Below are 23,929 nucleotides of genomic sequence, written 5' to 3' on the forward strand. Positions count from 1 at the left end.
CCTGCCTCTGCCTCCCAAGTGCTGGGATTAAAGGCGTGCACCACCACTGCCCGGCTTTAAACTTTTCTTAATTTTTTTTTTCTTTAAGTGTGTCTATGGGGTCTGTGGTGAGGGAGAGAATACTAGAGAGAAGGGGGTAGAGGGAGAGAGAAGGTACCATAGCTGGGGTGAGAGGAATGCAGTGCTGCTTCTCACCCTCTACCTTGTCTGTGGCAGGGTCGCTGGTGTTTAGCACTGCATATGCCTGACTTGCAGGCTTTTGGGTAGTTTTCTTATCTGGGCTCCCATCCCACTGTAGGCACGCTGGGATAACAGGTGCACACTACTGCCTCAGATTTTTTTTTTTTTTTGAGGCAGTTTCTGTCTAGTAGCTTTGGCTGTCCTGAAACTGTCGATCAGGCTGGCCTCAAACTCACAGAAATTCCACTGGCTCTGCCTCTGAGTGCTGGGTACGAACGTACGTGTCACTCCTCTCAAGACCGCATTAAAGGGACACAGTGACCCAAGACTAAAGGGTGAATGAGAGGACTTATTTTTAAAATGTGATGTAATTTATAGCACATAGAAATTACTGCACAGCAATTAAAATGTAGTGTAAATGTAATATTGTAACTACAGGGAACACAATCTAATCTTCACGGCAAGAGACTGCACTTCTGGCTACAACTATATAAGGCAATCATAACCGCGTTGGTACGAAAAATCAAACAGCTGTCCCAACAAAACCGACTTGTCTGGTAGTCGCACTTGGATTCCAGGTTACCCACAAACCGGGCAAGTAAGTCCAGTTTTCTAGTCCTTCTATTTTCTAGAAAGGCTGCCTCATCTCCCAACTTCTAAGCAACCGTTTTAAATCCCGCCGAAAGGCAGCTTTCAAAAACACTACTGCTTAACTCGGCAAGTAAGATAAACGGCCCAGCTTCCCAGCGTTTTAAGCCGCTGTCCCGAAGGGGCAGGGAGCCACAGTGTGAGCGCTCGGAGCCCACAGCCAATGTTTGAGAATTTTAGGTGCGAACCAACAAACGAACGAACGAACGAATGAGTGACCGAATGAAGGAAGTGACACTCAGCTCCTCAAACTCTAGCATAACCGCTTGCCTTGCCCCGGGGTACAGCCGGGCGGCCTCGGGCGGCGCCGCCCCACAGGCCCCGGGGACCCTCAGTCCTTCCCCGGCCCCACTCACTCTTCATCCCGGACGCGGATGACGCCGTCAGCCCCTGGTCGGGCCCGGGCCGAAAAGAAAAGAGGAGACTGTGGTACCGGCCTTCTCCTTTCCAGAGGTGGCTTCCGGCTCGAGGACCTCCGCGGTGGTCCCTGGCTGGGGAGCGTTAGGATCCGGCCGCCATATTGTGTTCCTGTCGCCCTAGCAACCGCCAGACCCTTCGGAGGGAGGGGTTTCCCAGAGACAGGCGTATACGCATGCGCAAAGTGGGGGGGGCAGCGCCGCTCATTCACGCATGCGCAGTGCGGCCTGCGCCTCGGTTTAGTCGCTAAGCAACCTCTCGCTGCTTTAAATTTAAGTATAATTTCTTACCTTAGTGGGTAGGCAACCTTGGCGGGACTGGCTCGTCCCAGCTCTCCTGAGGATGTAACGATGTTGAACCTGATTCGAGAACAATTTCCTTGAGCTTTAACCGACTGTAAAACTAGTTGGAGACTGTTCTTGCCGACACCTACAATTCTGAGCATCAACGCAGCCTGATAGATAGCGCCTGCTGTGTAATTTGTAAGTTTTACTTTTTAATTCAACAGACATTTAGTTTTCTAAAAGCAGTGTTGCAGGCGTTGGAGATGTCATGAAAAGCAGCCTAGACAAGATCCCTAAATTCTTGTTACTGTAAAGTGAAGATGAAAAATCCTCACCCCAAAGGGGTTGCAGTGAAGACTAAAAAAGATGTCCCTGGTGCTCCACCCAATTCCTGGGGGCTTTTGCCTGAAGTCTGACAGGGTCTGTCACACCGAAAGTACTTAATAAATGTTTGTCCAAAAGCCAGGGGATATCAGCACCTGTTACCTCCGTATCATACCTATCTGTCTCGGGGCAAGCCTGATTTTAAGTATTTCGGATTCAGGACAAACTTTACCCTTTGACCCAATTAAACAGGCAGATGGGAGAAGTGTTTTGTTTTTGTTGACTTGGGCAGTAGAAGCCATATGTCCTGTTGTTGGAGTCCCAGGGTGGTGAAGGACTTTGTCAAGGTCACCTACTGGTGGGCCCCTGAACTCAGACACCAGTCCATAGCTTCCAACTCCTTGTGGTTCTGTTACACCCAGAAGAAATTGGGCACAAAGGGTTTCAACATGTACATATTTTATGGAGGGGTGTGTTTCAAATTGGCTTCAAATTTAGCATATTAGAAGCAACATCTGAAAAGCCCTTCTGTTTGCCTGTTTTCCTTTTTAATTGTCTAACAGTTTTGATTATGCACATGTTGTGCAATGAAATATTTTAGTTCTGACGCCCCTGTTTGTTTCCCATTTCTCCATTTCACCCCAAGCCCAGAATCCACAAGCAGGACTTCAGTTTCTATATGCAAAATGTTCTGCCCTCCTTGTGACTGTATGTTCCAGAGCCTTAAGTCAAAATTTAAACATGTAAAAAGAAAGATAAAAGACAAAGGTATGGAGCAGGCTAGAACTCAGTGATTGAACTCAGCTTTGTGTGTGCAAAACCCCGAGTTTGATTACTACAGAGGGGAGAGAACCAGCTTAGGGGCAAGGAGCCTCAGAGAGAAGGCCAAGAGAATCAACTCAGCTTGTCTAGCCACTATGAGGACTAGAGTTCCAGAAAAAGCAAGAGATACAGAGGAAAGGGTGTTGTCACACATTTGAGCTGTTAGTCCCAGGACTGGGGCTCGAGGGTGGGGGTGGAGGCAGGCAGATCACTGGGAGTCCAAGGCCAGCCTGGTCTACATAGTTCCAGCTACATAGACTGGAAAATGCTTTTATCCTTGGCCACCCCAGTTTTCCTGTCATGAGACTCTTTCCACCAGAACTTCCGATACAGAAGCAGGAGACACCACCACTTTCCCTGCTGTTAACTGTCTTTCTTCAGTCCATAGGCTGAACCTCTAGCTCCCAATGTTGAGATAGAACTTCAAAAGCACAGCCCTGGGCAGGCATCAAATTGTGCACTCAAGTCAGAGCTGCCAGCAGATTATTGCTTCTTCAAGAAGCCAAATATTTTATCTCACCATATCATCTCTAACACCAACACCTTTTAAATGTTTGTTTTATTCTTGGCTATGTGTACGTCTTTGTCTGCAGACATGAGTGCAGGAGCCTAAGGAGACCAGAGTATCAGATCCAGAGCCGCAGGTGATTGCTGGGGATTGATCTCCTGTCCTTTGTAAGAGTAGTGTCTTAATCTCTGACTTCTCTCTGGCCTCTCACACAGCCTTCACTAGAATGTGCCCAGAATGTGCAGCATGTTCTCAGACCCAGAATCTCAGAAAGCTCAGCAGGAGCTTTAACATTCCAGATACCTGATGAACGCCTGCTCAGTGCCTGCTACTAACTGCATCCACTTGGGCTCTTATACCAAAAGCCCCACAGCGACACACAGATCACCACAGAATGTATGTAGGGATGGCAACAAGTTCCTAAAGTGTTAAGGAGAGAAGCTGGTTATATCCCAAAGATTTGGTTCTGGCATGACATTGAATATTTCACTGGCCATAAAAGATGGAGGAGTGTGGCCTTCCAATTGCTTCTAATTCTCTTCTAGAATTCTCCAGTTATTGGTCTGGTGGGGGCAGAAGCAAAATGGGATCACACACAGGCAAGGAGGACTCAACACTTTCCAGGAGTCACCAATGGATGAGGTCATCCAGAATCCAAATGAAAGGTAAGTGAGGGAGATGCCACCCTGGGGCTGGAAGGAAAGAGATCCAGCACAGACAAGGAGGAAAAGGGATCCAAAACCGGATGAGGAAGGCTGGGAAGATGACCGGGGCAGCAGGCATGGAGAACAGCCAACCCAGATTGTAGCAAGAAGCCCTAGAAGCCATCTCAGGCTAAGAGCAACAAACAAACAAAAAAACAGCACAACTGCTCTGTGATCTCCTGCATTTGACTGTTTAAAAAGGGAATTCAACAATCCAGTCAGATCAACGACTCCCCTATGGAAAGCTAAACAGCGAAACACAGGGCAACACAAAAAGTTCTACTAGAAAGAAACATAGGGCTGGGCGTGCGCTAATTTGGTAGTTTGTTTAGCTTGTATGAAGCCCAGGGTTCGATTCCCCAGCACGGCAAAAAAAAATCAGCCTTGGCAGTGAGTACCTATATTCCTAGCCTCTGGGAGATAGAATCAAGAGGAGCAGTTCAAAGCTATTCTCAGCTATGAGGCTAGCCTGGGCTAAATGATACTGTAGCTCAAAAAAGCGAACAGATGAAAAATAAAAGTGGTCTATTTAAAATGCTGTATATAAAGACACATGTCCACTCCTTAAGAAAATTTATTTAGCCTCCTGGGTTCTGAGTTCCGTGGATCTCGGGTGCCTCCTAGCGGTCGGTCTTAGTCACTGCGCCGAGCCGCGTCCAGGTGTCGGGAAGCCGGGTGAGCACTCAGCTGGTTCCCCTGCAGGTTCTGACCCACCCCTTGGGAAAGTGGCCCCGAACTCCCAGCGTCTGCAGAGGTCGGCTTGGCTGCGGGCTTCCGGAGTGCACGACACGGTGGTGGGAGAGGATTCCCCTCATAAATACCGGGGCTGTGTAAACAGATTGCAAATAGGGGCAGCCTCGAGCTCGACGGCACAACCTTGAACTCTTGATCCCCCTGTCTCCACTTCCCTAATGCTGGGGTTACAGGTGGGCAAGCGCCACCTCGCCCAGCTAAGTTATTTACTGACTTAAAGAGTCGGGGAGGGGGAGCTATCTGGAAATGCTTCCAGCCTCCTGCCTCTGCCCGACACCTTTCCGAGTGTGGTTTCAGAGGAATCTGCAAAGCAGTGATAACTCTGGCCATGAGGTTGTCAGATACAAAGCAATTCGTATTTTAGTGTAAAGTCCGTGGTGTTGTCCGAACTTACACTAAAATGCCGGGGTGGTGGCTGTCTTTTGTTTGTTTGTTTCGTTTTTTTGAGAAGAACTTAGGACTCATTCACTCCATGGATTACTGTACTTAGCAACGATTTATAAAGACATTTTTGAGCCTGGCGTGGTGGCGCGTGCCTGTAATCTCAGTATTCGGAAGGCGGAGGCGGGAGAGGTGCCTGAGTTGAAAGAAAACTGGAAGTGAATTCCAGGCGGTGTTGAGATGAAGCCGAAAATCCCCCTTCCTAGCCACCGGCTGTCCGAAACCCACCGAGGCGGACAATGAAGGCAAGCTTCGTACGGGCACTAAGGAAACGGGGAGGAGGCTGTAGAATATGCTCAACTTTTGGCCAAGAAAATGAAGGAAGCCAAGGAAAAACTCCGGGAACAGATCGCCAAGTGATGTGGGGCTGTTTTCGCCGAGAGCTCCTACAAAAATAGTCTTTAAGAATAACAAATAAATAATCAGACCGGGGCGGGGAGGCTTTAGCACAGGCTTCAGGTCCGCAGGAAGGAAACTAAGGTCCTAGCAGCTGCTGGTGACTTGATGCTGTGAAATTCGGGTGGTTTTTTTTTTTCCTTTTTGTCTGGATTTCCGTGTTCTAAGTTTGATTAAGTCACGCCAACGGCGTTAGCTCACTAGTTTAGTTTTCTCGCTGCAAAAATATTCTCGGAGCTCTGACCGGGAATATTTGAACGCTTCCTCACTGCGGAGTCAGGCCCTGGCCTGGGTCCCCTATAGGACACCGCCCCTTGGAGCCCGTCGGCGTCAGTGTTGTCATCCGGTGAAGGAGTGGTTCGCGGAGCAGGAGCCCGGGTGGGGCGGGGAGAGCGTGGGAGAGAGGCGGGTGCTTGGAACTCTGGGGAGAAGAGGAGGAGCCTGGCAGCTCGGAGCACAGGACCGCTAAGAAACCTCGTAGGCTGTCTGAGAAGAAGCTTTCTCCCGTCTGGCCGGTTAGCTCAGTTGGTTAGAGCGTGGTGCTAATAACGCCAAGGTCGCGGGTTCGATCCCCGTACGGGCCAGGAGTACTACCTTTTAGAAGAAACTTCGAACTTTGTAAGCGACTACCTTTCTAAAGTTCCTGCTGGTTCTTGTCGCCGGCGCCGCCAGCCGCTGGAATACGATATTTTAGATCACTCGTTCAAAAGCCTTGGATTTAAAACCCATCATCCGAGACATTTTCCAAGACTCCAGTTTCTCTGGCGATTCTGTAAAGACGAATGGCCTCGGGTGGACCTCGGTGTTGATTGTGTTAATTAATGCTGAAAATGCAGGTCAGGACAACGCGTTCCGCGGGGATTTACCGCAAGCAGGCTGCACGCGCTGGGCGGTCCCCGCAGCACCGCCTGGACGCTGCGTGTTTTCAGAGACTTGACAACCGGTCTAGAAGACCTCGCGTGTTTCTGCCTGCCTGCTGTCGATGGTTTTCTACTCTGCACTTCGTCCTCTTAGTGCTGCGTTTGAAAGCAGAAGACAGTAAACACTTTTCTCACGGAATTTTCTAGCCTCTGGGCCGGTCATAGGTGTTTACAAAATAAAAGAAGAAAAAAGAAGAAGAAAGAAAAAATAAAGACAACAAACAACAACAACAACCCAGCTTTCTAGGCGCATCACCTTTTTGCTCCTTCGTGGGTAACAGGGGGCTGCGTTTTGTTTTCAGTAGCCCAGGCTCACAGGATTCTCCTGCCTCCACCGCTGACAGCTGAGATTACAGAATGGACCTCCACACCTGGCGGCTCTCTGGTTTGCTCCAATGTGGTTGGACTCTGGATTAAATAACAGCAGCTCAAGTCCCTAGAGTTTAAAGTCTTGATAAGTTCTTGCGATGTAGTGAGAGCTATGGATTTCATGCTAGTAGGTGGGACTGTTGTTATCACATACAAAATTAAAGGAAATGGACTGCCGGCCACAGGATAGGGGCCTGTACATGTCATGTCTTGGGTGTGAGCTCCTGGTACTTGGTTAGACCCAGGGACACAGTAGGGAGTGGAGCTGGGCACTGAGACTAGATCTTTAGCTTTCCTATTTTCCCAGACTTTACTGTTGCCTTCCACCATGGAGCAGGCATGTTTACCTCTACTGTTGTGAGCTTAGCCATCTGCTCCGGACCTTGGGTTGGATTCCTCCAGCTTGTACGTTTTGAACGCGGTAGTGCAGGAACTAAGCAGGGAAGCAGTCAGTCCAAGGAGGTGATAATGTTTCTGTTTGTTTTTCATTTTCAGAGCTAGGGATGAAGCCACGCCCTGCTAGTGCTGGGTGAGCCCTCTACCACCAAGCTGGGCCCCAGCCCTTTGGATTGTGGGTTTTGGCATGATTTTTCTGTATCAGTGAACATGGAAAAGGACTGGCAGATGGTGACAGGACTGGCTCTTTTGATGAGAGAGCAAAGAAAGCAGCTGTCTCTCTCTTGTAGCCTTGACTGTCCAGTAGGTGGGTTCTGTTGGGCGAAGCACTGTGAGACAGGAAGAATCGCAAACTGCGGCCTTCAATGCATACATTTGCAGAGATTCAGATATTACCACTGAAAGTGGGGCAGCCACTGGTGCACACATCTCTAATTCCAGCACTCTGGAGGCAGAGAGGCAGACGGTGAGGCCAGCCTGGTCTACAGAGGGAGTTCCAAGATAGTCAGGGCTACACAGAGAAACCCTGTCTCAAGAAACAAAACAAAATAAATAAAAAAAATTTTTAATTTATTTTGGAGTTTGTCGCAGCGGTGAATGTCTTTAACCCCGGCACTGGAGGCAGAAGGACCTCTGTGCTGGAATCAGAGGTGTGCTGCACCACGCCTGGCCCTCTGTGTTCCTTTACAGACACTGTTCAGCATTCATGATTTAATCCTGTCTTCTGGTAACCCGTCTTTTGTCTGTTAATTTTAAACACACACACATCGTCACATTCAAACGATAAGGTTTTTTTTTTCCCTTTCTTTCCAACATGTTCAAGAGGATGTTAAAATAGAGTTAATATTCTGGAAAATGGGGGTAATTCTAGACTTGCGGTTGGAGGGAAGAGAAAAGGAAGACAATGGTAAAGAAACAAGTGGGCGTGGTAACACGCACCTGTGATGCCAGCAGTCAGGAGGCTGAGGCAGGCAGATGGTGAGCTCCAGCCCGGCATGGGTTATATATGTAACCGGAAGCTGTTCCACTAAGACAAAGACCTCCTGGACAACCTCAGTGAAGATGCCAGTGGGGTAACTCAGGACACTGCAGGGTGGAAACCGGGTACAGTAACGTTAAAGATGATAATCAGTCCTGAGGTTGATTCCCATCACGCATGCGCGCACATACACACGTACGCAGGCACGCAGGTACTCACGTGCGTACACGTACTCACGCAGGTACACGGTGGGTGGCTTACATCCACTGGTACCCTCTACTTGCAGGTGACCTAATGCTTTCGTATGACCTCCTCTGGTTCCTGCTCACGTGTGCCGCACACACATAGCATACTCAGGCACACAACTACATAGCAAGTTTAAAAACAAAAAGAGAATCCTTTGGTGAAATGCAATGATCAGAGTCTCCCCTGACAGCAAGCTGTCCTTAGTCTCTCTCCTATATGTCTCCCCCATCTCCTCACGCTGACTAGTGATTGCTAGTCTCACTCTTCCTACTTAAACTTCAGACCTCCCAGGGCAGGGACCCCCATCCACCCAACAGGGGCTCAATAAGGATGTGTTGACCAGTGGCCCTACTGCACTCCTCAGGGAAGAGCTTACACACAGAACCACTACAGTAAAGAGAAGTTAGGCTCAGGCTGAGGAGGTAGCAGAGCTGGATGGACAGACTGAAACATGAGGAGGGTGGACCCATGCATGGATGGACGTATCTGCCCGTCCATCTACCCACTCATCTGTCTGTCCATCCATCATTCCCTGAGTGTGTATTCTGGGCCAGAGCTTGTGTTGGGTACCCAATGAGTAATATGTCATTCCTGCCCTTGAGATGTTCACTCTAGAGGCAGGTAGCTGTGGGATGGGTCACCCTGGGAATACCTGGGGAGGTTTCAGAGCACTGATGTCAAATACGCAAATGTTTTGGGCCTGGAAAGATGGCTCGGTGGTTACAAGCATTGGCTGCTCTTACAGAGGTCCTGGGTTCCATTCCCAGCACCTACATGGTGGCTCACAGCCATCTCAACCTGTTCCAGGTGATTCCCATACCTTCTTCTGACCTCTGAAGGCACCAGGAACAGGAGTTGTGTACATGCACCCAGGCAAACACCCATACACATCAAACAAAACAAGAAAAATCAAATGCAAACTTTATAATCCTGTTGTGAGGCAGGGTAAAATTGAGTGGACACGGGAAGGGAAAAGTGCTCATTGCCCTGGAGTCTGACTGAAGCCTCGTGCCAGCTGGCGGTCAAGGACTACAGCATAATTGACAATTACTGAGAAGGTTGCTAACATACAAAGAATATTCCTGCCGGGCAGCGGTGGCACAAGCCTTTAAACCCAGCACTTGGGAGGCAGAGGCAGGTGGATTTCTGAGTTTAAGGCGAGCCTGGTCTACAGAGTGAGTTCCAAGACAGCCAGAGATACACAGAGAAACCCTGTCTCGAGAAAAAAAAAAAAAAAGAATATTCCTTATGTATAGAAATGCTTAAAATAATAATGTCAAAAACTGGGCATGAGCCGGGCTGTGGTGGCGCACGCCTTTAATCCCAGCACTTGGGAGGCAGAGGCAGGCGGATTTCTAAGTTCGAGGCCAGCCTGGTCTACAGAGTGAGTTCCAGGACAGCCAGGGCTGCACAGAGAAACGCTGTCTCGAAAAACCAAAAAACAAAACAAAAACAAAAAAACAAAAAAAACCTGGGCATGATGGCACCCACCTTTAATTGCAGCACCCAGGAAGCAGAGGCAGGCAGATCTCTGAGTTCAGAGTCAGCCTGGTCTTCAGAGGGAGTTCTAAACTCCATCACCTTCTCTCCCCAAATAATAATGTCAGTCATATATATCTATATCTATATCTATATATATGTATGTATATGTATATATATCTTCTATTTCTTTTCTCAAGTATGAACCTGCAATTTTCTAGGAACCTCACAAGAGACTACACAATCAGTATATATGTGCTGTGTGTATATATATGAAATTACACATATGAATATATATATATATCTTAACCCGTTTGTACAATCCTTGTGACCTATGGTTTTATCTTATCAGACCGCAGCCCATGAAAGGACCCTCTAGAGTCACCCTGAGACACCCTCTAAACTCATTTACTGCAGAGGGGAAAAGGTTTCTTCGAGCAACCAATTTGTAACTTGAAAGCCACTAAAATGTATGTATGACTGCTCAGACATTTAAACAGGCGCCCTCTTGAGAAGCTCCCTTTTTAAATCTAACTTGGTTGAGTATTTGTCCTAGCATTCGTAAAGTCATGGTTCGAGCCCCAGCACCGCATAAAACCAGAAGTAGTGGTCTGTGATTGTAACCCCAATTTCTCGAGTTGGGCTAGGAATATTTTGAATTTTAGGATTAGAGATTAGTGTAAGCCCGGGTCTCGGGAACCCCGAAGATCTCCACTGAGTTTCCGGGACATCAGCATGGAGCAAGTGACACCCGGGGATCAAAACATTAAGGGAGAGCCGTTGGCGGCGTCCGCGAGGTGGCGGCAATTAAGTATAAGACCCGCTTCAGGGCCTGAAATGTTTTGGCCTGCCGAGCACTCGTAGGTTCCGCCCTTTACCGGGTGACGCACTTCCGTCCCGCCACTACAGGCGACACGGGTTCGAGTCCCCCTTAGGCCGCCATGGCGGGCGCGGAACCGGAGCCCGGGAATGTCGGCGGTAGTGGCTCGACTCTTCCCGGCCGGAGCCACGGCGCCGTGCGCTTGGCTCCGCTGGACCCCGAGCAGCTGCGGCGTGTCCTGGAGCAGGTGACTCGGGCGCAGACACCGCCCAGCGTGCTGCCGGACGCGGCGCGCCGGCTCCGGGACGCGGCCCAGCAGGCCGCCCAGCAGCGGGGGCCGGGCGCCGCGGCCCCGCGCCTGCTGACACCCCAGGTGAGGCGCCGCGCGGGATGGAGAGGCCGGAGCTGGCCGGTGAGGCCGGCGTGCGCAGCCGAGGTCGTCCGCGCCCGGCTCCGTGGAAGCGGCGCAGTGGCGTCCTTCGCGCGCCCGGCCCTCCTCGGGACATCCTCCTCTGCGCTCCCAGCCCCGCTCCGAGCCCCTCCGCGTCTGGCCCTCCCTACAGCTCCTTGTCTTCCCTTCAGTATTTATGGAGCACTAGAAGCATGTCAGGTTCTATGCTAAGGCCAAGCGTAGCTTTCCAGCGGATAGCATAAGTCACGTTTCGGGGGTGACAAGGGACAGCTGTCTACTGGGCGGCTCTGGAGCCCTGACCCTGGAACCCAGAGCTAAATAAACTAAGGAAACATCATAGCGAGCCATGCCGGCACGCAGCAGCCAGCAACCCAGAGCTGGGCCAGAGTTGAGCACTTCTTTAGGACTTTGCTGTAGGCTTTGGCAAACTTCAGTGTCCAGTGCAGTGTCCAATACAGTAACACAAGAACACACTACTGCAGAGCATCCTCCCAGCGGGTTTACTCCTCTGCTCACACAGAAGATTTTTGACTGTTTTGAGACTAGCCACTAAAATCTGGCTTCCCCTCCTGGGAGGGTCCAAGTAGCTCCTGAAACTGCAGGTACTTCCATGTCAGGAGTAAAAAGACCCGTTGGCTTTGGAAAGGACAAAACACACCTCACCTCAGAATTGCCGAAGGGAAGAGAGCTGGTTCCACCAGATTCTAAAATAGGGCAGAGAGTAGAATTCTACTGATCTTAACATCAAGTTGTCCTCTGACCTACACACACACACACACACACACACACACAGAGGCACAATTTTTAAAATTAACAAGACTGGAAGCCCGTGTTGCTAGTTTTGTAAGTCAGTATGAGTCTTCCCAACAGCACTTTCTAGAAGAGTGACCCTCGGTGACTGACCCTCTTTGGGCGTTGGTTTCTCTGCCTGCGGGAAGGATGGTTCACTATTCAAGGTTCCTCGCTGGTGGGCTGCTGCTCTGGACAGCAGGTCTGACTCAGGCATGACACACTGTTGATGCAGCCTCCATGAAGTAACAGCTCCTGCTTGGAGTGCCTCTACTCTGTCACACCTCCCGAGTGGCACGGCTGTCAGCAGCCACGTGACGGTGTTTTGCTTGTTTGTTTGTTTCCTTTCTGAGATTAGGTCTTGCTTCCCAGTGTGGCTTCAAACCTGATGCACAGCTGAACACGACATTAAATCTCTAATCCTTCCTTTCCCACCTCTAGAGGTTTATACAGTGCTGGGGGCTGAACTCAGCGGTTCCTCTGCGGTTTAATTCTCTGTCAACCAAACCACACCTCTAGCACCTCTGGGAAACCGCTCAAGAGAGGCTCCGTGTCTGGGCTTGCTGCACTCCTCACATTGCTAAATATGGCCACAACTTTGAGTTTGACAGGACAGCTTTGGAAAGAGGCAATGATATACTTTCCATCAAATGAAGGCAAGCTTACTCAGGGTTAGCTTGATAGGATTGTGCTTGGCAGCTGGTGTGATGGGGGTGGTGAAAGCCAGACTTGAAATAATGGACCTTTGTGGCTGGGTCTGCAGATAGGGACTCTGCCCTAAGGAGTCTTGAGAACTAGGAGGAAGTGACACAAGACCCAGATGATAGCTAATCAAGGCCAAAAAAAATAGAGATGTAACGAACTGAATACATTCAATAAAAGGAAATCGTTTCAGTCTCTGGGAGCACACAGCTGACTGAAGAGCTAGTGTCTGAGCTAGATTTGCCAGGCTGGGTTCCAGCTGGAAATGCAGGAGAGGAGAGGCAATGTTCTGGAGTACAGTTGGGGTTCATTGATACAACCAGGACAGCAAGCTCTGGCTGACTGTGGGGACAGCAGACCAGAAGTACAAGCCAGTGACCACATTCTGGGATAGTGTGGGCCTCTGGTCCCATCTTCACTGTTCCTAAGTTATAGACACACTTCAGTTCCACCAACAGCTCTGCACATTCCTATGCTCCCGAGAAGCCTCTTGTTTTCCCTTAGACAGAAGTGCCCTGTAATGCCTAACCAAATTCATTGTGACCTTCAAGACCCCTGAGAGACAGTCTCTTCTGGAACATTCTCTAAGGCCTCTGTTGGGTCACCGTGGCAGTGTTATCTGCCTGACCTGTCTCTGGGGACTCTTGTCTCCTTTCAGCATCATCAGTGAAACTTTTGAAATCTGGGAGGTTCCTGTCCCAGGAGAGGCAACCCTACAGATCTGCAGGGGCTTAGCTGATGTTTATAAATGAGTGTGAGAGGGACTTAGGAACTTCTGCTGAAAGAAATAAACACAAAACAAAGTATCAAGTAGTATACCCACAGGGTAAGCCAGTCAGGACATAAGATCAATAATCAGACCAGTTGGAGGCGTGCGTGTGTGTGCGCATGAGTGTGCACGTGAGTGTGTTTTCATATACCTGGTATATCCCAAACTCTTAGATATTCTGGGTGACTTACAGTAAAGTTCAACAGATAATGGTTCTTGAGAATGTGCACAGTAAAACTAGCTGTCCTCAGTCACACGTTGCCCAGGAATTGGGGACTCACAGGACACCTAATCCATATACTTCTTCATATCCCATAATTTCAAAGAGAGGCTGCTGTCTGTAATAGTGTACCAGGCATGCAGACAAGGGTGTGTTCCCGCTTGACTGCAGTGACTTCCCTGTGTGACTCTGTTATTAACCTCTCAGAGGTTAATAACAGACAGTGCTGTGTCAAATGTAGGACATATCTTTTTGCACAGATGATTTAAAAAAAAAAATAGAGTCCAGAAAGTGAACTACTGGGTCAAAGAACATACACAGTTGAGTTTTTGTTAGATTAAAAGAAAACCATTGCAAGTGCAGATTTCTAGGTGTGTGTTCCTGGAGAAACTCACATATGTATATAAGTACACACCAGTGATGTTCTGAGCAGGTGCTGAAAACAGGGTTAGAAGTAGAACGGTGAACTAACTCAGTTGCAGAGAAAATGAGCCTGTCGGAGATACCTGCAGCAGAACAGTCTTGAGGATGAGTCAGGCTACAGAGATGACCTAACCTACCTGATTGTTGATTGACTGAGATGATGATTGACACTGAGGTAGATAAAAGATGGACTGTGTAGCACAGGCCGACCTTGTAGCAGTTCTCTTGCACTGTCCTAAATGCAGAGGTGACGAGTGCTTGTCACCAATCCCAGATTGCGATGATAGTATTTTTTATTTTTTGAGGCAGGCTTTTCCTACATACCCCTAGCTGACATGGAATTTGCAGAGCTCTGTCTGTACTTGCCTCTGCCTCCAGAATTCTGGGATTGAAGATATGTATCGCCATACCTGGCTGTAATATTTTTTTCTTCTTAAGCAATTTTTTTAATGTGTTTGGGTGTCTTGCATGCTTACATGTCTGCATCATGTAGAAAGCCAGAAGATGTTAAGAAGGCTGGTGAGATGGCTTAGTTAAGAATGTCGTATGCTGGCGGGTGGTGGTGGCGCACACCTTTAATCCCAGCACTTGGGAGGCAGAGGCAGGCGGATTTCTGAGTTTGAGGCCAGCCTGGTCTACAGAGTGAGTTCCAGGACAGCCAGTGCTACACAGAGAAACCCTGTCTCGAAAAACCAAAAAAAAAAAAGAATGTTGTATGCTCTTCCAGAGGACCTAGTTCTGTTCCTAACACCCATGCTAGCGTGTTCTCTCTCTCTCTCTCTCTCTCTCTCTCTCTCTCTCTCTCTCTCTCTCTCTCTCACACACACACACACACACACACACACACACACACACACACGTCCATAGCAGTGGCTCAGTGGTTAAGAGTATATATTGTTCTTCCAGAGGATCCAAGTTTGGTTCTCAGTACCAACTTCATGTGGCTCACCACGCTGTGTGTTTGGGGGAGGGCAGCATAGGTGTTTGTGAATTATAATGCTTCTTCTGTTTGTTTTTTTTGTGTGTGTGTGTTTAAGGAACTTGAAGCTGTTTGTGTCAAGGTATCTGGTGACACAAGACTTAAGGAAAGAGCAATGCCCCCTCTGGCCACCATCCAACCCAAAACAGTAACACAAAGTCAGCTACCCGGAAGAAGCTCTAGCATGGATTCGTGTATCTCCAGCCGTCAGCTGCTCAGGGTGCAGGCCCTGGGGAGGACCGAGTCACAGCTCCATGTCCTTAGAGGCCCTCCTCAGCCTCCTGCTCCTCAGGCGTTTGTACAGAAGATGCTGCCAGACCTTCATCCAGTCCCTTCGAAGAGAGTCAAGGCTCAGGAAATTGTAAACGGACATGGTATCACTTTGAGCCCTGTGTCATCTAGCTCAGCACGACTGTTGGTTTCCAGCTTACACACAGCATGTACTGAGAAGTCGAAGAAGTCTTTAAGGGTGAGAACTCGGTCTGGACGGGTATCCCGGCCCCCCAGGTACAAAGCCAGAGACTACAAATTCATTAAAACCGAGGACTTAGCAGAAGGGCGTCTGTCGGATTCTGATGACTATTCGGAGCTGAGCGTGGAGGAGGAGGAGGAGCCGAGGGAGAAGCCGGCTTTCTTTGACGTTGAGGTCTCTGCCCTGAGGCCCAAGGCCTTTAAGTGTCAGACGTGTGAAAAGTCATACATAGGAAAAGGGGGGCTGGCGAGGCACTGTAAACTGAACCCAGGCCACGGCCAGCTGCAGCCTGAGACATTGCTGTCGGAGAAAGCTAATGGGAGCCTGACCCTGGGCCTCACGGACTCAAAGACTAGACGCCTGGCTTCCCCGAAACCGTCCACACCAGCTGCTCTCTGCGTCGAAGATGGAGAGTCAGCTTGGCCTACCTTACAGGTAACACTTGTGTCTTGTGACAGGACTACTTTCTCTGCTCCCTTCCCCATCCTCCTTCAGTTACATCTTTTTTGCTTTTCGAGACATGGTTTCTCTGTGTAGCCCTGGCTGTCCTGGAACTCACTCTGTAGACCAGGCTGGCCTCGAACTCAGAAATCCGCCTGCCTCTGCCTCCCAAGTGCTGGGATTAAAGGTGTGCGCCACCACCGCCCGGCCTTCAGTTACATCTTACAGTGTCAGATGGTGCTCAGGACAAATCATCACAATGAGGGCCCCAGACCCACAGTCGTTACACTCATGCTGAACGGGCAGGAGGTGTGTGTCGTTTGCCCATGGCCTCCCTGGGTAAGCACCATTGGTGGAACATGGCTACAGTTGTCTAGAGCTGGTCTCTGACTATCGAGTACCCTTGACTGGTACTCATGTGGCAGAGGAGTGTGGGAAAGGTCAGGTTTGAGGCATAATCCACTGTGGGAAGAAGTGTCTGCCTGCTATGGTCCCTCCTTCCCTGCAGTAGATCAGGAGCTGCTAAGCTGGAGTGAAGCTGCTAGCTGTTTAGTTAGTACCCTGGGGTCTGGACAGAGAACACCTGGGCCCGGAGGAAGAACCATGGATCAGCCTTGTGATCGGACTTACACTGTCCTCTTGCTCTTAGCAGTGGTGTCAGCAGTAAGCGCCTGTTCAGTTAGTCTGGCATCAGGCACGCCCTGTGCTGAGGGCGTCGGTCTCACTTTCCTCCTATATACGTCCTCGTCCTCCCTCCTCCTTCTCCAGTGACTCTTAGTGACAAGGACAGCTTTCAAGGACTTGTGCTTCTAGGCAGGTGCTCTGCCACCAGGCCGCTCCCTAGCCCTGTGCTTTTTCTTTTCCTTATTTATATATTTATTTATTATTTAGTATTTTGTTTGTTTGTTTGAGACAGGGTCTCTCTACATAGCCCTGGTTGTCCTTGAACTTAACATGTAGACTAGGCTGCCTTCAAACTCACAGAAATCTGCCTGCCTCTGTGTCACCAGTGTGAGGATTACAGGCATGTGCGCTGCGCCTGGCCCTGTACATTTTCTTAATGGTCATTCCTACCTAAAGTACTACAGTGAGACTTGGAGGATGACTGGTCAAGCCCAGAGTGTAGTGCTTCTAGGTCTCAGGCCAAAGTCTTCTGACTCACAGCGTGTACCGTATGCAGACTAGGATGCCAGTTTCTGTACCTTCCATAGAAGTTCATGAAAATCTCTAACCTTAATTTAAAAAAAAAAAAGATTGTGTGTGTGTGTGTGTGTTCATGTGCCACCTGATGTGGGTCTTAGGAACCAAACCCAGGTCTTGTGGCCACATATCCTCTTAACCCCTGGGCCGTCTGTCTCTCTAGCCCTGGAAAGCTTCAACTTTTGAAAAGCCACTCAGTTTCTCCAGTTGTATCAGGGCCTGGGTGGTGTTGGAGAGAAGGCACCTCCCCTAAATATGAAGGATTACTCAGATCAGGATGAAGCAGTGAGTGTCGGGTGTTCTCTGCTCTCCCGCTGTTTGCCTAGAAGTAGGATATAGGTTTATGATAACAAAAAGCATCCTGCCTTTTCTCTGCCATAGAGAGCAAAGGCTAACCCCTGAAGACAGCTGTAGATGGCTTGTCAGCCTGGAGGACCTGAAGCAGAGGTCCTAATAACAAGCTACTAACCAATCAGAAGCTGCCAGTTATTTGTCTCTCTGCCCTTTTGTTGTTGTTGTTGTTGTTGTTGTTGTTGTATCTGAGACAGGGTCTCATTTTGTAGACCTAGCTGGCCTGGAACTCACTCACTATGTAGACCAGGCTACCCCGGAGCCCACAGAGATCTGTCTGAATCTGCATTTGGGATGCTAGGATTAAAGGCATATGGCACTAGGCCTGGCTTGGTTTTATTTTTTAAACAAGTCCTACTGATACTATCTAGGGATGTGGGAATGGGTTCATTTTCTCTGCCAATTAAAAAATTAAAAGAGAAGACAGAAGTGTTTGTGGAAATCTTGTGGAGTCCCAGCAGAGCCATCTGGGAAATTGGAGTCCACTCTTAAGATTCTTAGTTTCATTAATAAAAGGATTTAAGAATGTATACAAACAAGGCTTGAGGACCATGTACTAGAGTTAAAGGAAAAGCCTAGGGCCGAGAGACTAACGCCCACAGCCTCCTACGAGGGCGCTAGAGAGTGGAGAAGAGAAGAAGCAAGCCATGCTGCTTGAGATAAGGCAGCCTGGAGGACAGCTACACAGTGGGGACAGGCGAGCTTTAGGAAAAGAACAGGAAGCCCAAAGTGTTATTTAGGGAGTTTAAGAATCATTCAGTTCTAAGGGGAACCCATCCTCCTGTGCTTGGCCCCTTAGCCAAGTCCCTGACTTAGCCTGTTACAGTGTTTCTACCTATTGGCTTCCATCCTTCCTCTTTTTAATTAATTTTGTGTTGTGCTGGGTGTTTTGCTTGCATGTATTTCTGTGTACTATGTGCATGTGTTTTGCCTTTTGAGACCAGAAGAGGCATTGGATCCCTGGAACTGGAATTACAGATGGTTGTGAGCCACCATGTGGGAGCTGGGAATAGAACCTGGCCTCTGGAAGAACAGAAGCACTCTTGACTCCTGAGCCATCCCTCTAGCTCCATGGATTCCATTCTTGATATTGCCTGGGGTGTTTACAAGCTTCTTCCCTCGGTCCTGCCAGTTCTCTAGTAATAGCTGTCCTTCCTCGAAGATACTCTGGAATCTGAAATTGGGAACCACCTCTCTGACCTCCTCTTTATCTGGGATTGTCCATGCACATAGGAACTTCATGAATGTTAGTCTTCTGTCATGAGGTCTGTTTCAACTGAGAATATTTAGGGTTTCTCCTTTTACCCTCCAGCCTGTGGGTGTCATCAGCCTGGGCATTGATAGTATAAGGGCCATGCTAATTCACAGTTGACAGGTACACTCAGACTGTCTTACACAAATGGGACAAGCAGGCTCCCTAGTCCTGGCCACCTCTTCAGTAATAGAAACAGCTGACAGCTCTTGGGCCATCGGTCCAGGTGCCTTACCTTGGGAATAGTTGTAGGCTCCATTAATTGTCCTCTTTGTCTTGCTAGAGTAGGCAGGAACACCCTCAGCTGTGATCTCCTATTCCTTACTAAGGGATCTCATGGTACTTCAGCTCCCAGACACACCCAGTATGTCTCCTAAAACTGTTGCAGTGAAAATTTGGAGGGAGAATCTCAAGAGTTAGGACAGCTGGGTGTAGGGTGCCAATAGTCCTAGTTACTCAAGAGGCCGAAGGAGGAGGATCAGTTGAGGACAGGAATAGAAACTAGCCTGGGCAACACTTATACTTTTCTTTTTTTCTTTTCTTTCTTTTTTTTTTTTTTTCTTTGTTTTTTTTTTTTTGAGACAGGGTTTCCCTGTGTAAGCCCGGCGGTCCTGGAGCTCACTCTGTAGACCAGGCTGGCCTCAAACTCAGAAATCCCCCTGCCTCAGCCTCCCAAGTGTTAGGATTAAAGGCATGTGTTACCACTGCCTGGCTAGGGCAATACTTTTCTACCCATCTCAGAATAAAAACAGGACAAAGAAAAAAGACTTAAGGGACACATAGTACTTGGTGTTGGCTGTCACAGCCTGTGCTGTCCTTTGGTCAACTCTTTGACCCTACAGCCATCCTAGAGGTGTTGTCAGAGGGCATTGGCAGTGAGGAAATGGCTAGACTGTCACTCGGTCTTCTCCAGCAAGCCTCGGGAAGCCTTGGGGATGGACCTCGATTAGGCCCATGTACCTGGGGACGAGTACTGGGAGTGAGGAGGGTAAAGAGGCGGAGGCGTTGAGGTACGTTTCTCCTCTACTGAGAACATTCTGTTAATTACTCAGATCCATTGAATGATATGCTTTCAAAGGATGGATTTGAGGCTGGAGAGGTGACTCCCTGGCTAAGGGCACATACTGCTCTGCAGAGGACCTGAGGTTGGTTCCCCGGACCTGTGTGAGGTCACTAACAACCACCTGTAAGCCAGCTTCAGGGTCTCGGCAGGCATCTGCACTCATACACGAATCCCACACAGATGTGCACATGCATGTAACTAAAAAGTGAATCTAAAAAAGGATGATCTTACGGTGGTTGAAAGGTAACTAATAACAACACACTCAAAGTTGTGCATCCGTTACAAACTAGACATGAAATGCAGAGTGTTGTTGTTGGGTGTTGGAGGTCTGACTCACACCAAGCACAAGTTCTATGGCTGAGCTCCAGCCCAGCCCCAGCCTAAGTTGTAAGATGATAAGTAACATCAGAGAAGTTCCTGTTTGTCAGCCCAGCCTTCCTGAATGGCTGGTAATCATTTGATGCTCAGGAGAGTCCTGGGTGGGAGAGTTTCAAATGTGTGAAGGTAGTTAAAGGGTGTTTGCTAAAGAAAAATAATGTAGAAAGTTTCCTGCATTTGACGTGACATTTCTCTACCTTAAGATGTTCATGATGGCATATAATGCATGATTTTCCATTTTGTTTTATTGTTGGGTATGCTGCGCTATCTAGAACGGTCAGCCTGTCGAAGTTGAAGAAAGACTGGTACCTGAACCACAAAATAGAAGTCCTTCAGCTCTTCTGAGACCAGAGAAATACCTAGAACCTAAAAATGGAAATTGGGAAAGCCAGGCAGAATTCAGCACAGCAAGCCTCCAGGAGAGCAGAACAGTCCAGCCAAACATCGACCCTGCTGTACCTTCAGGGTTGAGTGTATCCAGGGGAGCCCAGCTCCGAGAGGTAACTTGGTCTGATTCATTGTACTCAGCGTGCTTGTCTGGTGCAGCATCTAACTATTCCCTCCCTCCCTTCTTCTTTTTTCTTGTTTGTTTTGAGGCAGGGTTGCATGTGTAGCTCTGCTAGCCTTGATCTCACAGTGGACTTGCTTCAGTGTCCTGAGAGCTGATACTCCAGGTCTGGGCCGCCTGTCCAGGAACTGTCTGGTTTCTGAGCTTAAATCACCAACATCCCAGTGTGACGTAGTGGTGCACACCAGAAATTACAGCTCTCTGGAGGCAGAGCAGGAGGGTGGAGAATTCCAGGCCATGGGGCTGGAGAGATGACTTAGTAAAGATTTGGGTTTCTACAAAGTGGTTTTCCTAAAACATGTGTCAAGCACAATGTGGTGTTACAAGTTGTGACAGCAAATTTAACCTCAGGAGGACTAGCTTTGCTCCCTTCCCCTGTGTCATGGCAACCTTGGATGGTTGGCTGTTGAGATTGAGGTAGACCCTTTGGAGTTAGCGGTTGCATTAGCATCAGCACCATTTGCAGAGTGTGCAAATGGGAGGCAGCTCAGCCCCAGTTCGTGTCAGCACTGCACCTACCTCCTCAGCCTCCTCAGTGTCAGTCACAGTGGCCTGCTACCTGAGCAGATGAGCAGCTGAAACTCAGGAGGTCAAGTCAGTCAGGGCGGCTTTGGGCAGGAGGCAGGCCCAGAGCCTAAATCCATGTTCTATGGTGTCAGAGTTGGGAGGCTGTCCCAGACTGTGTATAATGGCTGCAGTGACTCTGTCGTCTTGCCAACACCTCACTGTCCTACAGCTGAGTGGCAGCTGTGAGCAGGGCCACTTTGAGTCCCTTCGATGAGACTCCCACAGAAGATGACATTTATTTAAACATGAACTGTGTGCTGATGACAGGACAGGCCCAGCTCTGGCTATTGAGGGGCAGCGTGCACAAAACTAGACCCAGCTGCCACTCTGGCAGGAAGTAGGGTGAGGAGAGATGACCAAACCTGTTGGTTGACAGAACTGCCAGGTGGATGTTCTCACCGAGTTAACAATAAGGAGACGGATTCTATTGAGAGCTTGTCCAGAGTTAAGTCATGGCAAGGTGACTCCTTATCAACTGACCCTCCTGGGCTTCCACAGAGCTGAAACCACAGGTCGGCCTTCCCTACGAGCCCTTAAAAGTTGAAGTAAAACTTACTTGTTTAGTGTGTGTGCATGCATGCGTGTGCCTGCACGGGCATGCCTGTGACCCTGCAGTTTGCTCACTTACATGTCATGGTGGGTGTGTGGAGGTCCGTGCTGTAGCCTTGGCTTTCTCCTTCTTCACCTGGGTTCTGGGATGGAACTCATGCACCAGGCTCACACGGCTACACGATCCTGCCAATAAGGCTTTTCTTTAGCTTCTTTGCTCCCCTCAGGTCTTGGCATTATTCTCTAATATTCCCTGAATATTCTCTAATCCTAGGCCACACGGCTTCCCTACACCTCACACATACAGCGTTTCAGGGCTTCTTTAGGTTCCTCTCCCTGCCTTGCTTCCTCTGAAGATCCCCATATTGTACGTCTTGGTTAGACCTCTCTGGAGCCTCACGTCTCTCTGAACGCTTGCCAGTGGCTGGGTATGGTAGCACACTCCCTTAATCTCAGGACTTGGGAGGCAAAGGCAGATAGATCCCTGGGTATTCAAAGTCAGCCAGGGCAAATAGTGAGATTCTGTCAACAACAACAACAAACTCCAAATCAGTTTCCTTAAAAAAAAAAAAAAAAAAAAAAGGGGCGGGGCTGTGGTGGAGGCTGAGAGGGGTGGATTTCTGAGTGCGAGGCCCGCCTGGTCTACAGGGTTTTTTCCCGGACCGCCCGCGCCCCCCAGACAAACCCTTTCCGAAAAAACAAAAAAAAAAAAAAAAAAAAAGACGACTTTCCCTGGGAAGCCTGTGGACTAGGTTCATCTTCTGTGTGGTGAGGAGGGCATGAGTGGCCTCCTGTCTGGTCCTGTGGTATGTGGGGCCACTAGGTGCACAGGATAGAAGCCCGGGTCCTTGCCTTCCTTTTCCCCTGCCTCTTTCTTGTTTTTGTTTAGTTTTTGAGACATTGTTCACTCTGTAGCTCAGCGTGGCCGTGTCAATCTTTGTTCCTCAAGTCGTCTAGGTGCTGAGATTAGAGGCTCAGCTCTGGCCGCAGCCCTGGCTCTTCCTTCTGCCTGCCTCGCCACAGTCCATCCACCTCCCGATCCGATCGGGGACCTGATAGGCCCTCCCTGCCCTTCTGCTGCACCTCCCTTGTTATCCAGTCCTCACCTTCTCTGTGCCTGTTTTCTGGCATTGCCTCTGGTTGCTGAGTCCCCTGCAGACTCACACCCTCTGCTCATTACACCACCACTTGCCTAAAACCTCCCTCCAGACCCAGGCACTCTGATGCATTCTGATGATCCCTACAGGGCTGAGGCCAGAGGCCCACCTGAGCCTAGGACCTTGGCAGTATAGCAGCTCCTCACCTCTGACAGAGCTGACCTCCTTCCTTACGTAGGATGTACCGGAGGATGGACATCCAAGCTTTTGGGCTTCTCCCAGCCTAGCCTGGGCCGCTTTCCACCCTCCTACATGCCATCCCTGGGTGTTGTCTGCAGCTCTGTGGCTCCTCTGTATCCGAGCCCCTGGCAGTCACATGCAGCACCTAGATACTGTGTCCACGAGGCACCTGTGTTTGAACCTAGAATTGACCATGATGCTTTATTGTTGGACAACAGTGTGAAGCTGCTGGGGATCTTTCTGCCCTTTATGTTCTGAGTCACACCAACTTGTTGCCTGTCTCCAGTTAAAGGTGGCCAACACTCTTCTCTTGGCAGGTGCTCAAGCAGTGTGGCCGGGAGGAGCTGGTGGAATTGGTGCTACCTCAGCTGGCTCAGGCGGTGACCCTGTATGAACTTCTTCTGGTGAAGGTGAGTCTCTGCAGCATGTCTGAAGAGAGAGGGTTAGCTCGAGTATATTGCAAGCTGGTCTTCCTTCTTCCTTTAGAATGCACCAGGCCATTCAGAATCATTTCCTTTTCTTCACTAGGACAGAGCTGAAGAGAGCTGTGGCATCTAGAGCCCCTCTGTGTGGATATGCCCCTTAGGAGATGTGGATATGCCCCTCTGTGTGGATATGCCCCTTAGGAGGTGTGGATATGCCCCTCTGTGTGGATATGTCCCTTAGGAGGTGTGGATATGCCCCTTAGGAGGTGTGGATATACTCCTTAGGAGATGTGGATATACCCCTTAGGAGGTGTGGATATGCCCCTCTGTGTGGATATGCCCCTTA

General features: G+C 49.2%; 2 protein-coding genes and 1 non-coding gene across 3 annotated transcripts in view; 2 read left to right on the plus strand and 1 right to left on the minus strand.

The window, feature by feature from the left end:
• Positions 1 to 1,378, minus strand: part of Mok (MOK protein kinase) — a 33,158-nt gene extending 31,780 nt beyond the window's left edge. The window contains exon 1 of the mRNA XM_028764425.1: positions 1,185 to 1,378. Within this exon, the coding sequence (XP_028620258.1) occupies positions 1,185 to 1,191 (7 nt within the window). The 5' untranslated portion in view covers positions 1,192 to 1,378. The remainder of the gene's footprint in view (positions 1 to 1,184) is intronic.
• A 4,609-nt stretch (positions 1,379 to 5,987) lies between these two features.
• On the plus strand, positions 5,988 to 6,061 carry Trnai-aau. Its single transcript has one exon. It is a non-coding gene; the product is annotated as a tRNA-Ile (tRNA).
• A 4,746-nt stretch (positions 6,062 to 10,807) lies between these two features.
• The window catches only part of Znf839 (zinc finger protein 839), a 17,885-nt gene continuing 4,763 nt past the window's right edge, over positions 10,808 to 23,929 (plus strand). Inside the window, exons 1-4 of the mRNA XM_028764548.1 lie at positions 10,808 to 11,059; positions 15,039 to 15,887; positions 20,410 to 20,637; positions 23,476 to 23,568. Coding sequence (XP_028620381.1) covers positions 10,808 to 11,059; positions 15,039 to 15,887; positions 20,410 to 20,637; positions 23,476 to 23,568 — 1,422 coding nt within the window. The remainder of the gene's footprint in view (positions 11,060 to 15,038; positions 15,888 to 20,409; positions 20,638 to 23,475; positions 23,569 to 23,929) is intronic.

The sequence above is a fragment of the Grammomys surdaster genome, unplaced genomic scaffold (assembly GCF_004785775.1).
Source record: "Grammomys surdaster isolate TR1022 unplaced genomic scaffold, NIH_TR_1.0 144, whole genome shotgun sequence".
NCBI classification, from domain to species: domain Eukaryota; kingdom Metazoa; phylum Chordata; class Mammalia; order Rodentia; family Muridae; genus Grammomys; species Grammomys surdaster.